At 42.7% G+C, this 16,474-nt stretch overlaps 1 protein-coding gene across 2 annotated transcripts; it reads right to left on the minus strand.

The window, feature by feature from the left end:
• Nucleotides 1-285: 285 nt before the first annotated feature.
• On the minus strand, nucleotides 286-16,323 carry LOC107582057 (histone-lysine N-methyltransferase SETDB1-B-like). Of its 2 annotated transcripts, XM_016267777.1 has the most exons (23): nucleotides 16,095-16,323; nucleotides 15,041-15,155; nucleotides 14,715-14,946; nucleotides 8,927-9,090; nucleotides 8,798-8,841; nucleotides 8,141-8,438; nucleotides 7,796-7,997; nucleotides 7,647-7,720; nucleotides 7,164-7,354; nucleotides 6,857-6,986; nucleotides 6,550-6,685; nucleotides 6,327-6,458; nucleotides 5,667-5,955; nucleotides 4,931-5,283; nucleotides 4,406-4,522; nucleotides 4,109-4,278; nucleotides 3,641-3,883; nucleotides 2,932-3,096; nucleotides 2,219-2,391; nucleotides 1,950-2,037; nucleotides 1,400-1,638; nucleotides 1,182-1,270; nucleotides 286-895 (listed from the first exon to the last, which is right to left on the minus strand). In XM_016267777.1, the coding sequence occupies exons 3-23, from the start codon at nucleotides 14,942-14,944 to the stop codon at nucleotides 778-780; spliced, it is 3,645 nt and encodes a 1,214-aa protein (XP_016123263.1). In that variant the 5' UTR covers nucleotides 14,945-14,946; nucleotides 15,041-15,155; nucleotides 16,095-16,323; the 3' UTR covers nucleotides 286-777. The 2 variants fall into 2 exon arrangements, with proteins under 2 accessions (XP_016123263.1, XP_016123262.1); XM_016267776.1 differs by lacking the exon at nucleotides 15,041-15,155.
• Between the last annotated feature and the right edge of the window lie 151 nt (nucleotides 16,324-16,474).

Genomic DNA, 16,474 nt, shown 5'->3' on the forward strand with positions numbered 1-16,474 from the left:
ACTATTTGCACTGAGTTTAGTAACAGATTTCAGTTTTTTTAATAATATGGCTTGCTAGTTTCCAGTGATGTACATTTTCAATGTGCTTTAGTCACCTAGTTACCCAAAAACCACTTAAAACGAGTATCCACAAGATCAGTTTGTGACTTATCACACTCGTTAATGTGCCTTGCAAAATCTTCCATGAAATGACAACAAGTGTTATATTTAGCCACAACACTGGATGACATTTTTGGTCTTTGTAGAACTTTAATTCAAATTGCGTCAAAAGTACAATTTTGTCTGTTTTCATAGACTTGTTGACCAAACAAAAGCACATTTACACAGTAGCATACAATGACAATCACAAAACCATGAGTAAAATGAAAAAACAAAAAAACAAAAGGATCCTCATTATCAAAACTACATGTATAAAAGAAAAGCAAAAGATTGACTAAGCAAAACATTAGGGTATTGAGATTGATGTATATAAAAAAGAAACAGCTGTTTACAGAAAGGATTGCATAAACCATAATGATAGATGCCGTGGGCCTGTTTAGGGTTTAAGCCGGAATTCTGTGAAGCAGGGCAATTGAAAACAAGCATACATACACTTTTTTACAACTTCAGTAAGTTCCTGAACAAATTCCTTTTTGTTCCGTGTCTGTTCAGTTCTCATCAGTAGCCCAGACCTTACCAGATAAATCCAGCTTCCAGGAGCTCCAAAATAAGAGTTTCACTGGCACGTCTACAATAGGAGGTACCTTTAGTGTGTGTGTGTGTGTGTGCACGTGTGTGTTACAGCAGTCGTCCTCTGCATTCTGTTGATCCACAGCAGCACAGAAGCTCCTTGCCCTCCACGCTGCCAACTTCATAATTATAATCCCACGTCAGCTCCGTCCCTGCTCGGATACGCCTATAGAAACACACAGGTTTGCATATAAAAGACCACAGCTACATTTATATGCAGCATAATAATCTGTAAATATTCTGACTAACAAATAATAATGTAAAACATTTTGAGATTTGCTAAAGATTTCATTTAACAGTGTTATTAAATTTAGAAAATTTGACAGTAACACACCGATATTAAATGTAAAAATAAAATAAAAATATTAATACCAGCCAATTACTGGTAGGTAAAATGATTACATTCAAGTGCTTAAAAAAAAAGGCATAACAATGGCTGGCGTTATGCTCACTTGCTAGCAAAGAAGGCCACCCATGGGAAGCGGAGATCATGAGTATCCACAAACACATTCTGGACGAACAGATTGGGGCTGCAGCTATGCTGTGGGACAAAGACAGTGGCGGAGGAGAGGATATAAACACAGTAGTTGTGAACTATTATTGAATTAAAAATCAAGTAAAGAATCATACCCTGAGATCTTAGACTTATGTCAATGTCTGTTGTACTCACATTGAGGTAGCGTCCAAGGTTGCCCTCTAGTTTGGCATCAATGATATAACAGGATTCTTCCCCATCAAAGAACTGGCGGGTGTTTTTAGGGCCACTGTCGCCCCCGCCACCTCCCTGTCCATGAGATGGGCCTGAGCCACCTCCTCCTGCCCCCCCTCCTCCTGTTTTCACCATCAGACTGTGGGACTTCAAAGCAAAGCCACGTGTGGACTTCACCGCCACCTGCCTCTTCACCACAGCTGAGATCGAGAGAAGAGAGAGAGAAAGAAATTATGTTCTGATGGCTTGTTACAGGGACTTGATAAATGCAAGATTATTCAACCTTCTAATTGTCAATTTGGTTTTCATAGCCTGTTATTATGACAACACCTCCAGGATGAGCATCTCATTCATAATAAAGAAGGAGGGATATAAAGGGTTTCGGGTCGTCTGCCTCTAGTACAAGTAGACTCAGTCAGCTGACTGAAGTGTAGCAACAGTTACACTGATGTAAGGAAGTCCACCGATGTAACATTGGAAAACAAGAAATTTCCCCTTTCCTCCACCTTACCTTGAGTCTTTTTCTCCCTCTCCTTGTTGTCATCTGATCCTGAGCTGATAGTCTGCACATCATCACTGTCAGAGAGGGTCATTACATCCTAAACAAAAGACAGAAGGAAAGATTATAATAGGAGTGCAAGATGAGAGGAAAAAATAGAGAGAGATACCAGAGAGTTTATCAGATAGAGTGAGACAAAGAAAGAGGAACAAAGAGACTGGAAAGAGAGACATTTCATGTGAAAGCTAAAATAGGAAACGGTGTGTGAAAACTAGACTGACCTTCTTCTCCGTCTTTATCCCTCCCTCCACCTTGACGCTCTGATTTGCAGAAGTGGAAGACTGGCTGGTGAGCCAAGATGCCACTTTACTCTTCCCGGTCTCCTCTGGCATTGGAGGTGGCTTCCTCTCTTCACCTGTGGATGCACTCAGTCCATCCTTACTGTCCTGACTCTCTACAGCCAAGACAGAGAATGATGAGAAAGTCAATTATTTACTTTTTACAGCTCATTAATTTAAATGATACAATCTATATACAAAATAAGTAAATCTAACAAGAACATGTCCAAATACATTTCACCACAAAATAAAATGCAGAAAATTAACAATATTATATTACTTAAAATACAAAATAATAATAACAATAAATATTATTAGTAGTAATTGTTCACGACATTTCACCACGAAAATCAATATTATATAATATATGAAATATAATAATAATATCATTATAAAATATCATTATTAACACTTCAAGACATTTACCACAAAGATAAAATCAAATAAATAAAATTATACACTGTATGAGACATTATTATTATTACTAATTAGTAACTTATGAAAATCCTAGCTGACCTGGTTCTTGACAGGTTTTGTGACAATTTAAAAGACTTCTAGACACAACTGAATTTCTACTCAATCCTGCCCTCTAGTGGCCTGTCCTCTGTCTCAGTGTTTAATACCGGTATGTCTTCTCCTCACTCATGTTTCCTCACCTTCCTTAATTCCCTTGGCTTGTCTGCGGGTGGTGTAGCTCCTCCACACTGAGCTGGTGGAGTAATATGTGTCCTTCACAAATGTGTCATCTGAGCTGTCACTCTCATCCTCATTAGACTCTTCGTCTTTGTCATCATCACTGTCTTCAGATGAATCGTCTTGACCTAGTAAGTGGGTAAAAAAATATTATATAGATGTCATAAAGATTATAACCTTCACCTACTGAATATACATTGCAGCAAAATGAACTTATGCTCAAAATCAAAGACTACAAAACACTACACTAAAATAAATGGCATGTAGTTAGATTTATTTTTACTGGCTGATCATTCATATTTTTAAAGAAAGCTAAACAAGCTTTTAATGCAAAGAATTAAGGTTTTAAAAAGTTAATGGATCATGTTCATAGTTAATGTGATGAACTACACCTGCTAGGAGACCTGTGAGAACATGAGAAGAACGGACCTCCCACTAAATCACCTAGAGAGCAGTTAGTTAAAAGTGATTGTTGCAAAAGTTTCTCAAAAAAAAGTTACACCTCCACCATAGGAGGATTCGTGATTTTGACACCTGATTACTCTACTGAGTCTAACTTAGTTCTATTGAGACAAAGAACTGGTGTTGTTTTTCCTCATTAACATTGATATCACCATAGCCACTCATTTTTATAACAAGCAGAATAGTCAGATGTGTGCATAGGTCTCTCACTTTTGCCGGTAGTGCTGCTGTTACGCTCCTCCATCTTGGTGGTGGATTTACCGTGTTGAGAGGAAGCAGGTAGTTTAACCCTGCTCATGTCCACCCCGCTGCCCTCGCTGTCGGAGCAGTGGGCCTCACTCTCGTAACCTTCCTTAAAGTTCTCCACGCTCTCAATGTGGTCTAGATTGGCAAAGTATTCATCACCCATTTCCAAACCTTCTTTATCGGCAAAGTCATCTGTCAGGATTTTACCTGATAGAGAAAGAAACAATCATTACTATAAAACACTAAAGGCCCAGTGCTGGACATCTGCAGGCCCTCCTAATGATGAAAATTATGTCATACGGACAGTGTGTGGACTGCAGACGGTCAAAGCATACTTTAGGCTTAAGAGAGAGAAGCTTAGGTAAGACTAAACACTGGATTGATAATTTTTTTTAATAAACTAAAGTCCAAATTATGTTTCGAGTTGGTTACCTGCATATATACAAACAAATGAGCCCTTGGCGACGTCATCAAGGCAACGAATGCCCCAGCCTTTATTTTGGGTCTTAAAGAGTTGCAGTCGGACCTGCAAACCGTGCTGAACCAGACGGTTAGTGCACATCTGCGGATTACAGCGGCAGCGCTTATTACATTCATACATTCTGAAAATGCAAAGGAGAAGGGAAAAAGAGAGACAGGACAATTAAAAGGAGAGACATTAAGTTGAATGGTCTCACTGTAAATCAACATGATAATGACAGTATGGAGGGTTGGTTATATATCACAGACCCTGTAGGGAGACACTCTTCCAGTCTCTTGTGATGGTATCCAGCATTGGGGTTGATCTGCCCACCTGGCGCACACCCTGTAGCCTGCAGAGTCAGCTGATGACACGAACACTTAGATCTATAAACAAATAAAAGGTACAGAACAAAGGACATTAGGTCTTAGGCATGTTTGATGAAAATTATCTAATGTTATTGACCTTTATGCACTAATACACATGATTGACTGCAAGGGTCCTTTCTATGTAATTTCCTGTTTTATGATTTTTTTCTGCATTATTGGTCACTGACAGAATTTATTTTTTTTAATGAAAGTCATTTTACTGGAAGATCCAGTTATAGCATTTTGACAAAAAATTACAAGGTCAAAAAAAAAATCACAATAAGATTAAAATATATTGCACAAAAATATTTTAAAAGATATATGCCAAACTACTTAAGATTTTCTTTTCTTTATTTTAAACAGGCTTTTTCTCACCCTGACATTTTTGACTTCTTTTTTGTATGAAAGCCAATCAATGATACTAACTTGTCTCTGCAGCCATCAGTGCAGTCACAGCCCACCAGGAAGTCTGAGCTGGTGTTAATAAAGACTCCATCTGCTGGGATCCTCTCTTTACTGTAGGCCACACTGGGCGGAGGAGTGTTGTCGATCTCATTCACACAGGACAAGGGAATGTCTTCGCGACCGCCTGTGATGTCCCGAATGAAGTAGAATGGCCTCTGGGGTTGGAATCGACGGTCCACCAGCACATAGGGGTCCAGACAGAACATCTCCAAAAAGATGAAGTCACAGTGTGTCTGGAAGAGGTAGTGCTGGATTTCTGCCATATTTCTCAGACTCAAGCCACACGGGGACTTGTAGATGACATGGAATGACATCTGAGTGGGAGAGGAAGAGGGTTAATATAAATTAGTATGTTTACTAGTATATCAACCATCAAGCTCTTTGGAGATATGGATCAATTACTTAACACTTTTTTGGTTGATCACTTGTTTCTAAAGGTACGGTCACATTAGCAAACTCAGGCAAAATTTGGCAGGAAAGTCCATTCTAAATACTAGAGTAATGCATGAAGGACAACTCGCACATAAGTCACTTTCAAACCAAACATGACCAACTTGAACCTGATGCAAAATTTCCACATGTAGGATTTTTTGCTCTCATATGAAACTTCCAATTGAGCAAATTCCTATTGACTGGATTCTGAACTAAAAATTTTGCCAAATAGCGGTAATGGGACTGTACATTAAGCCACACAAACCTTGCGGTTAAGGCGTCTGCGGCCAGTCATGCGGCGAAACTCGTAGAGCAATGGAGTAAGAAGAGGGTTGCGTCCTCGATGCAGGTTGGGATGGGTGGGCCGGATGCGCTTTAGACAGTCAGGTGTGCAGTTGTGTGTAAGGTAGAAGAGTCTGTCATTCGGAGCCTGGTACGATGGCTCCTGAGGAATACGCTCACTTGTGTAGGTTGACACAGTTGTCTGCAAATTATGCGGAGCTTGTATGATTGGCGTCAACGTATGCACAGGTCCAGACTGCAGAAGAAAGAGCCTGCAAGTAAGATAACAAGATGTTGGTACACTGTGTTTCCCAAATATGTTTATTACACTTAATGATACTACAAAAAAAAAAAAAACGTTTTGACTTTCATTTTGGTTGTCTGATGGTTGAGCAGACAGTCTTCACTGCTGGATAACACAATGTGAATCCAGTGTATGCACTGAATGTATTTCTGAACAGTATAATTTGATTCGAGTCATTAAAAAACATTTTGGTCCACTTGATCGGACCACCCGAGACACTAATACCAAGCATAAATGCTGACAGAGAAGCAAAGGACAGAAGATGTGACATGTACAGTGTTTAGCAGATATACAGCTCACAGTAGTGACTAGTACCCAGTGCCTGGTTGTCACACTAACCTGGAGGTATTAGTTTGGTGAACAGTGCCGATTAGTGCTTTGGGCTGGAGGTCAGAGGCCATGGCCTGACGAGGCTGCAGTGCAACGGAACCAGTGCTCTTTTTAGCCATTTGACTCTTTAAACTAGGACTCCTGAAATTGAATAGAAATAGACAACCATGGTTTAACGCTGGACCTGGATTAAACTGGAATATTTAAGAACAGTAGCTCTTGAATCATTCACTCTGTGCGGGAAGGCTGTGGGGGTCCAGCAGCCATTGGCCGAGGTGGTGGGATCTGTGGGGCTGCAGGTCGACTGGAAGCAGAAGTACTGTTTTCACTAGTGTACTGCACTACAGGGCCCTTTGTCCTCAATGCTCCTAAAAACACATACACAGTTTTAGTAAGATGAGAATTGGAAAATGAATGCAGAGAAGGGACAAACCAGTGAATACTTAAAATACAGGTTGTGGTGAGAAATGTTTACACATACATTTTCACATAAAAATAATGCATAAAATATAAAAGGCAAACACAAAGCAATCTGTTACCCATATTGGGACGCTGTCTTTGTTGACCAGCCATTTTCTTCTCTTGACTGCTAGCTGTGTTCATTTTCAGATTAAACATGGGTTCTAGTCTTGTTGAGCCACGATAAATCCACTCACTACGCTTATCATCCTGCAACATACAATAAACAATACTGTTCACGTTCTAGTGTCATTTAACATACAGAAAACTTAACACTGCATATGAACATGACTGTTAAGGGATAATCAAAGAAATCTAGCAACAAATTAATAATTAAAAAAAATCATTAACTATAACACTTCTTGCTATATGTGATGCCGAGCTGACCAGGAAAAGCATTTTGACAAGGCTGCCATCCACTTCTTCCACACGGCTTTTCCACCATGTTCCCTCCCATTCCGTCTTTATGATTTGCCCTGGCTTCAGCAGCACCATGGGTCTGTTGGGATATGACGTGATGTACTCCTCAATGAAATCTTTGCATGATGCATCCTCAATATCCTCCCAGGTCTTTTTTACTGAATACGAATTGAGAGAGAGACAAAAATAGAGAGCCATTAAAACTTCTTATTTAATGTAATTACTATTATTTTTTTATTAATTCATATAATTAAAATAAGTTATTATTTATTGTATTATTTATTACTTATTTGATTTGTTAAATTTGAAAGATGATTCAATGAAAAATCAAATAACCTAAAAAATATCAGCAGTGTTTAATATTATATTATCAGAGAGAAGGCACAAACAGAAATGGCTGGGAACTAAAAAGAAAAATTTAAAAAGAATAAGAAAAAAAAAGTTTCTTACATGGTCTGCAGATCGGGTACAGCTCAGGCAGGCCTACATATGAGGCATAACCATCATCGAAAAAGATCAGGAACCTGCAACAACATTCAATCAGTAAGCAATGCCTTCTATCCTTCAATAATCTCCTTAAGGTCTTCTGTTCATCTTACCTCATACGGTTCTTGCTGTTGGGCATCTCAGCGACTACGCCTGCATAGAGCCAGACTTGATTGCCATCCTTGTACCTAGCGACAACACGGGCACCAACAAACAGCCTCTCCAGTGTTGGGTGGTAATCAAATGCCACGTGGTTCCCAGAGAGAAGACTCTTCCCTTTATTCTCAAACTTCACCTTGTACTTAAAATTGTTCCCTGTGAAAATTTGATATCAAAATAATAAATTAAGCTTTTTGATTAAATTTAGCCTACACATTCACACACATAGCAGGATGAAATGTACAGTACAATCTCAGAGAAGGATTATTCAATACAGGGAATAAACTGCATGCACTTACCCACTTGTTTGATGGCAACAAGTGTTCCACGATGCCACGTCTTGGTTCGTTTTTTACCCAACAGTGTCATGTTGATCTTGATATTATCCTGTTTTAAATTAGGGTTTGGTTGAGTGGGTGCGTTCCTTGGGCCTGAGGACATAAACACTGCTGGAACAGCTAGAGCACCATGGGATTGTGTGGGAGGGGCTACAGCTTTAGCTGGTGTTAAACTCGAGGGGGCTGTTCTATTGACAGACTGGGCCAGGTTCTGCACCTGCTGAGATGTTCTTTGAAGAGCAGCTGAAGCCTCCTTAAACTTTAAATAAAATACAGACACAACACACAAAAGGAAACATCAACTAAATCACCTGACAAACAGCTTTATGAAAAGTTAATAGTATAGCATTAGTGTGCGGTTATATTTATGACATTTTGGTGTATTTTCAAAGGTAAAAATGTCCATCGTCTTTTGTTAATTTCATTGTCTTAGTCAATTTCAAACCAAATCTGAACTCGATGCAAAATCTGTGGGGAAATCTTTCACCCTCACAAGAAATTCCAGATCGTGTGTATTTCTAATGAAATGACTGGCTTTCGCCCGCGAATATTCACCAAGTTTACATGTGACCGCACATTTAATTTCACTAAGTGATACAAATGACACATTTCTCTTACCGCTGGGTCCTTGCTGGGAGTTACAACCTTCTTGGGAGGAACCACTGTGGAAGAAATCATGCTGTTACTGTACATATTTTACATCTAAAAAAAACGAAATAAATAAATAAAATGTAGCATCTATCTTACCACATCCCACAGCAATGACATCATCGTCATCATCATCGTCAATCTCAATGACCTCAGAAGTGTTTGCCTTGCCTCCTCCCTCATCCTCTGAGCTGCTCTCATGATACACCAGACCCATCTTACTGTACACTTCCTTCACCAGAGATTCACACTGAACCACAGACCTTTGAAAACAGACAGATCCATGTACTTTCTCCTCTAGAATTAAGAAATACTACATTTTTAACCCTATAAAATGGTGGCTTTTGGATTAACAATCATGTTGTCATAACCTGAAGTAGTCACTTGTTTTCAGTCTTTGCATACTTTGTAATTTTGTTTGTGTTTTTTGTGCCAATATATTTACTGGGATGTGCTTTTACATGATTCTTTATTGCTTTATGTACCATATGGATATTGTTCTATTAACTGTCTACTAAAGGTTTCTGGGAAGAATTTGTATATTGCAGCAAGGGTTGGATATTTCTCAAGAAACAGTTTGGGTGTTTGACTGAACTCTCATTGGCAACCCTCTACATTGTGAGTAAATCACTCGCAAATGCAACTAAATCTTATTCTGGGCGACTAAATAATGTCTAACATTAGCCATTGGCTAATAAATTCTTAGATTTTACACGCCAGTATGTGTGTGAGAGGAGCTCAACACAGATTTTCATTCGATAAAGACGCTGACTGAGCGCTTGAGAGTTTCGCTCTCCGTCAAGCGATCTGTACTATTTGGATGCGCTCAATGGATCATGTACTCAATGGATGCGCAATATGTAGCACGCAGCGCACCTGTATTTGACGTACCGTAAACTAGTGTGAAGGCGCACGACTCGCCATCGCTTTACTGATAGCGCTGTGTTTCTCACACATGCAAAGAGAGAGAGCGAGAGTCTTGCATACCACGCCGAATCGACTCGCTACATATAAACCATATTCTTTGTTGTATTTTCCTGTCAAAATAACAGAGTTCATTTAGAATTATTCAGCTTTTAAGAACAAGCAGAAGATATGCCATTCCCTCTCGAGCTTTCACAAGACATCACGGAAACATTTCTCCGTTATGGGAACTCCTTCCCTTCCAACCTTTCCTGAAGTCCTATTGGCTCATGCCAGTCCAAATGACTGGCCAATTGTCACGATGTATGCAAATTGCATGCAAATACTGACGCGCTCGAGAGGCAGTATTAAAAGGCGGTGCACGCGTGACAATTACATCAGAATCTTCTCCTTCACTTTGCTGAATAACCTAAGAATATGGCTTATAAACTATTACAGCTCACTTAAGGTTCGCTCATCAGAGGGCGGTGCCTGGATTGCCGGCCCTCTGCAGCGTTCAGGGGAGTATGACATTTTTTCTTCAGATGCCAGATGAGTCCGTCTGCCCTCTATCAGTGGTGGACCATAAGGACTCTGGTGATGAGCTCATGCCGACAAAATGTCTGCATTCCTCTCACCCATCGAACCTGCAGGACATCAGCCCGGCTTCTCACGTCCCCCTTCCATGGTGGAGCGGAGAGCCGAGTGCAGATAACGTTACTGGAGCGAAGGGTTCTCATGTCGCCGCAGATGCCGCATGACCCACCACCTCGGCCAATGGCTGCTGGACCTCCACAGCCTTCCCACAAAAAGTGTGCAGCTCCCCGCCTGGGAGCGGCATTCTGCCGTGTGCAAAGCACAATCACTGGCTCCTCACTCGTTCACACGATACCAGCCCCTCATCAGCGGCTGCCGTGTTTGGAAGACACTGCTCTCTTATTCACGTGATACCAGCCACACATCAGCGGCTGGGTGTGTAGAGGACTCTGCTCTTTCACTCATTCAGGGTGATATGCAGCCTCCGCTTCAGTGTGGCGACAAGCGCTTCAGTCGCTTACCCACTCACCAGCAGTAAAGCGGCAAGGAGTCACCTGATGCCCCTGCTTGGAAAAGCACGCGAAGGCGAGGAGTCACCTGATTCCTATGCACGCGTCTTATCAGCCTTCAAGTTTTCGTTGGATTATTACGTCAGTTGTTCACGCCCCTACAAAGTGGTGTTCAACTAGGTCGTATAGCCATTCACAGTCTGTAAGTGATAGGCGCAGATGCCGCCGCCCACACCGGTTAAAATGCGCGCCATGCAAGCAATGACCATGGCAAGAGGAGGAGCCCGCGCCGTGACTCTCGCCCGCCGTCAGCTGCCAAGTCATCGTCCTGACAGCCCGGAGAGGAGGGAAGAGTAGCCTACGCGATCGGTCCAGCCCACAAGCGGTCTCAAAATGGTAAAAAATAAATAAAATGCATACATGTGCACAAAAGAGCTCTTTCCTCCTCACTCAGTCAATGTAGTGCCGCTCGCCCCGCCTCAGAGCGGTGCAGAGCCGCTGCTCACACATGTTATAGCCGCGCAGCACTCGCTGGCGCATCCAACGACCAAGCTGCTATGTCTGTTCCTGTGCACGTGGAAAACTATTCCGGGAATCTCGCGCTGGTTACTTGGTGTGATAGAGTGTGGGTATGCCCTTGAATTCAGAGGCAGACCACCCCGTTTCAACGGCGTGGTGAAGCCTCTAACATTGCCTCGAAATGCCCTGGTTCTGAGACAAGAGGTATGCAACCTGCTCGAAGTAGAGCGGTAGAACGAGTCCCCTGATTCACACGACAACGTCTGAGGTGTCGTACATAAATCACCAAGGGGGCGTACGATCCAAGGCTCGGTACAAGCAGGCAGCGAATCTCCTGCTATGGACGGACCGTCACTTTCTCTCCATCAGAGCAGCGCACATCCCGGGTCTCCTGAACCACGGGGCAGAAATGCTTTTGAGGAAGGGGATTCCTCAAGGAGAGTGGAGGCTGCATCCTGAGTCGGTTCGGATGATTTGGACCCGCTATGGGAGAGCGGAAGAGGATCTGTTCGCCACGAGCGAGAATGCGCACTGCCCGCTGTTCTTCTCCCTGTCTCACTCCCGGCTGGAAGAGGACGCTCTGACATCGCACTGGCCAGTAGCCAGGCCGTATGCGTTTCTTCGATCAAGATAATGCAGCTGGTGATATACAAGATCAGGGAGCAGGAGGCTTCGGTGACACTCGTCGCGCCGGACTGGCCGAACCAGCCTTGGCTCCCGGACCTGACAAAGCTGCTGGTGGCGCCACCCTGGCCGATCCCCATCAGGAAGGATCTGCCGTCTCAAACGAGCGGCTTGGTGTGGCACCCCAACCCGGAGTTATTGAGCCATCATGTGTGGCTGCTTCGGGGGTATCAGAGGAGCTGATCGCCCTGCATTCTCATGTGCTTGATATGCTCTCGGAGGCGGGGGCGCCCTCCACGAGACATTTCTATGCTCTAAAATGGGGAGTGTTTGTGGTGCCGTGATGTTCATATCGACCCGGCTGCTTGCTCCGTGTCGGATGTTCTGCGTTTTCTACAGTACCAGGCTTGATAGTGGTTGTCTATCATCAACACTGGCCGCTATTGCCTCGTTTTATTCCCCGCTGGGCGGGCAATCGATCAGTAGGCACGCGCTGGCGGTGAGTGATCTTAAGGGGGTGAGGAGGTTGCATTCCCCGCATCCGCCTTCAGTTTCGCCCTGGGACCTAGAGGTGGTGTTAAGAGCTCTTTCACAACCACCATTCGAGCATTTAGTATCCATTGCTATAAAGGAGCTACCTCTCAAACGGCACTTCTTCTTGCCCTCGCTTCGGCTAAGCGCATAGGGGATTTACATGCATTTTCTGTGGACAGCGATTGTATTTACTTTCAGACCCGGTGACTGCAGCGTCACTCTCTGGCCGAGACCGAGCTACGTGCCTAAATCACTATCTACCCCCTTCAGAGCGCAGACTGTTTCGCTGTCTGCCCTGTCTTCTGAGTCACCGACCTCGCGTGATGCGGACGCTCAGATTTCGGTGTGCCCCGTCAGGGCTTTGAGGATTTTCATTGACCGTTCGGCCAGCTTTTCGTGTGCTACGGTGGTTGTGCGAAGGGCCTGGCCGTGTCAAAAAGGAGGCTTTCCCATTGGATTGTGGATGCTAACACGGCTGTTATACGAGCCAAGGTTTGGAATGTCCTTTGCACATTAGGACCCACTCAACAAGAGCTATTGCCTCCTCCTGGTCATGGTCGAGAGGTATGTCTATTCAGGATATATGCTTTGCAGCCGGCTGGTCTTCTCAGAATACCTTCGCCAGGTTTTACAAGCTGGACGCTCGCTCAGTCCTTAGCCTCCCAAGTGCTGCCGGTGAGTGACTGATTCACGTTTATGCTACCTCTATTCATGTGTGTTTGCTGCCTCGCACAGTAATTACTCTGCGCAGCCCTATATGCTATTGTTGCTGTTGTCTGCCCTGTACTCAGTGCAGCTCCTGCTATTTAATGTCTAATTCAATTGGTGTACCATCATCATCTTATGTGTTATACTGCTGCTTAACACCGTTACCTCTGTGCAGCCCCCCCTCACAATACTGTGGTTGTTGTTGCTTCTGCAATGTTTCTCAGCGCAGCATACATTATCACTGACCAGATATGCAAATTTCGTATGCCTGGGCTTTAGACGCTCATTGGCTTGTCTCCACCTATCAGCTGCGAGCCCGCCTAGCAAGCGTCGCTATTGGTTGTGGGAATTGTGTGTTCTATCTTCGCTGAGTATGTGACTTGTACAGGCTGCTCGTAGCCTCTCTCACAGCGGGATTGAATATCGTTCCCATAACGGAGAAATGTCTCCGTGATGTCTCGTGAAAACTTGAGAGGGAACGTCTCTGGTTACTATCGTAACCTCGGTTCCCTGAGAGCGGGAGCGAGACATCACGGAGGTCGCCGTGTTCGCTGCTCGACCAGCTAAGCGGCATTCAGTATCAGAATCTGACGTAATTGTCGCGCGTGCACCGCCTTTTATACTGCCTCTCGAGCGCATCAGTATTTGCATGCGATTTGCATACTTCGCGACAATTGGCCAGTCATTTGGACTGGCGTGAGCCAATAGGACTTCAGGAAAGGTTGGAAGGGAAGGAGTTCACATAACGGAGAAATGTCTCCGTGATGTCTCGTTCCTGCTCTCAGGGAACCGAGGTTACGATAGTAACCGGAGACGGTTTCTCGGCAGTGGGCAGAGCAAATGCACGAACAGCTCTTATCTATTGGTTGGTTGGTTGGCGCTCATCTATTACCGTCCCTGTTTTGATTTCAGCAAATCAGTTCGAGCGAACGCTGACAACGTGATTAATATTCATGAACCCAGCAGATAATAATATTAGTAGTAGTAGTAGTATCTTTTAATAATAATTACTATTACCTATGACCAACAATATATTAGTTATTTAAGAAGCCATTCCATTTTACAAAGATAAGCTGATTGGGTGGAATCGTGTGTGTGTATGTACCTACTTAACAATATTTTGGGGACAAATTTGTACCCAAAAGTGAGCAAAGCCTGACAAAATTGGCAAAAACCTCAATTTGTGGATGTCCTCATTTGTAAAACTGTTAAAATAAAGTAAACAAAGTTTTTTTTTTTACTTTTGAAATTGTAAAAATGCAGAAAGTTTTCTGTGAGGGGTAGGGGTGGGTTTAGGTTAAAAAGTGTATAACTATCTGTATATAAAAACAATAGAGGTCTACGAAATGTCTCCATTTAGATAGCTAAGTAAACATGTGTGTGTGTGTGTGTGTATAAAATAGTATATCAGTCTGGAGAGTAAACAAAAAAATGTACTAGCCAATGGCGATTATATTGCCAAGGTGTGCGTAGAGGGTTGATTGGTTTCAGATTTTCACTTCACTTTTAGCTGCGTTGATTTCAGTGCATAAAGTCTCGCATTTTAAACTTACTCTGAGGCATTAGAGCAAAGAGCATCCGTATCAGCAACCTCCTTCTCCCTCTGCTCAACCCATTCCTGCAGCTGCTCCAGCTGAGCTTTCCTCTGCCGCACGGCCTCACTGCTGTCCACCTGCTCCTCTATCCAACTGCGCAGCTCGTCCAAAGACACCCCTAACTCCTCCTCCAACTCTGGATCCAACTCCATCTCCATCCCTGAGGTCAAACTGGCATCCACCTCCATAACTTTGAAAGAAAGGGAAAACAGTGTTACCATGTCACAGCAGGAATCATAAAGCAACATTTAAAAAGTGTATTCTGTAGGTCAACTGGTAGCTACATTTCCCATCAACTGTGGATCAGTCTCTCATATTGGCCTGGAGGAATTTGTTGCCGTGTTTCCTTGCACAAACTGCTCTATGCAGGACCTTCCACAACATTTCGATGATAAAGTCCTGTAACAGTCAGAAATTTAACTTGGCCATTCCAAAAAATTACGTTTTTTGCAGCAGGATCCACTTTCAGTTTAGAGTTTTATTAAACCTCATTTTGCCAGCAGACAATTACCGCTTTAAGGAGGTTAACAATCACATATATTACTCTACAGCAATTTTCAGTCCTGCATTTAGCATTTTGGTCAATAGGTGAAAAAAAGAAGATGCATGTATTATTTGTTATAAGACTTAAATGAAGGCTGCACTGTGCCTGCTCAAAATTCACTGTAAGATCACAATGCCACATAAAAGCAAAACTGTATTGTCTGCTGACACAAAGTATATGATTGTAATTTGTGTAAATTCATTTATGCCATCTCTGAGCAACATTAAAGATTCTGTGTAAAACCCTAAATGCCACTTCAGTAGCTCTTCTGACTGAGCCACCTTTGCAGTGCAAATTTGGCACGTCTCATATTTTCCCTATGATTGCAAATGAAATATAGAACTCTAGCAACATCAGATATATTGTTGCAAATATACATCACATGGGTAAAGTAACGTTAACCTTTTGTAAACAGTTAAATGACTCCGTTTGAGATGTCAACACAACCTGTCTGATCATGTAGATAGACATCATGGCTGTAAATGGCATTTTAACAGCCATTCATTTGATAAAGAGAAAAGCTGTGTTCATAACACCTGAAAATGGTCCGCATGTGTAAAAACATTCCAACAACCACAATTCCTGCAAGTCAGGAGGAGCCCTAAACGGCGCGCAATAGACGGATGAAAGCTTCATTGTGATCATCGTGTCCATTTCTGCTCAAAAATGTAAATGCACACGTCGCACTATAGTTGTCTTAAAAGGCCAATATATGAACATATAAAAAAAATCTGTAAAATACAGAATCGAGTGAGCTTTATTGAATTGTGTTGATGCTAACTGGGTTAGCTTACCTCCCCTAATGTGTGTGTCCCTCCAGCTCTTTTGTGGATTTCTCCTTTTCGCCGTGCATTAAATGAACAGAAAACCAACAATAGTATGTTTACAGATTTTTCCTATTCCAGAGGCATTTTAGTATAACTGTTTTTATTTGAACATAAATGTTCCAGTCCTCGAACACCTCGCACACCAAAACCGCATGAATGTGTTCGGCTGATGACGATGCTACGAGCTGACCAATGGCTTTTGCGTGACGAGTGAGTGGCACTTGAAGTGAGCAATCGGGTGCAAGCAAAAGACCTGATCACGCCCCCACGAGGCCAGCAGGACTACACTGCGTCGCACAACGTGAATCTAACACAATTTAGCTCCATAAAAACGACCAATACAACTA

The sequence above is a fragment of the Sinocyclocheilus grahami genome, unplaced genomic scaffold (assembly GCF_001515645.1).
Source record: "Sinocyclocheilus grahami isolate Dianchi unplaced genomic scaffold, SAMN03320097.WGS_v1.1 scaffold40.1, whole genome shotgun sequence".
Taxonomy (NCBI): domain Eukaryota; kingdom Metazoa; phylum Chordata; class Actinopteri; order Cypriniformes; family Cyprinidae; genus Sinocyclocheilus; species Sinocyclocheilus grahami.

Excerpts from the sequence above, each read along its gene's own strand:
- LOC107582057 (XM_016267776.1), bottom strand. The coding sequence starts at position 14,944 with ATGGAGGTGGATGCCAGTTTGACCTCAGGGATGGAGATGGAGTTGGAT. Across the intron at positions 4,523-4,930 it reads ACTGATGGCTGCAGAGACAA|ATCTAAGTGTTCGTGTCATC; the intron begins GTTAGTATCATT and ends ATTTGTTTATAG. Across the intron at positions 2,392-2,931 it reads AGCCAAGGGAATTAAGGAAG|AGAGTCAGGACAGTAAGGAT; the intron begins GTGAGGAAACAT and ends TCTTGGCTGTAG.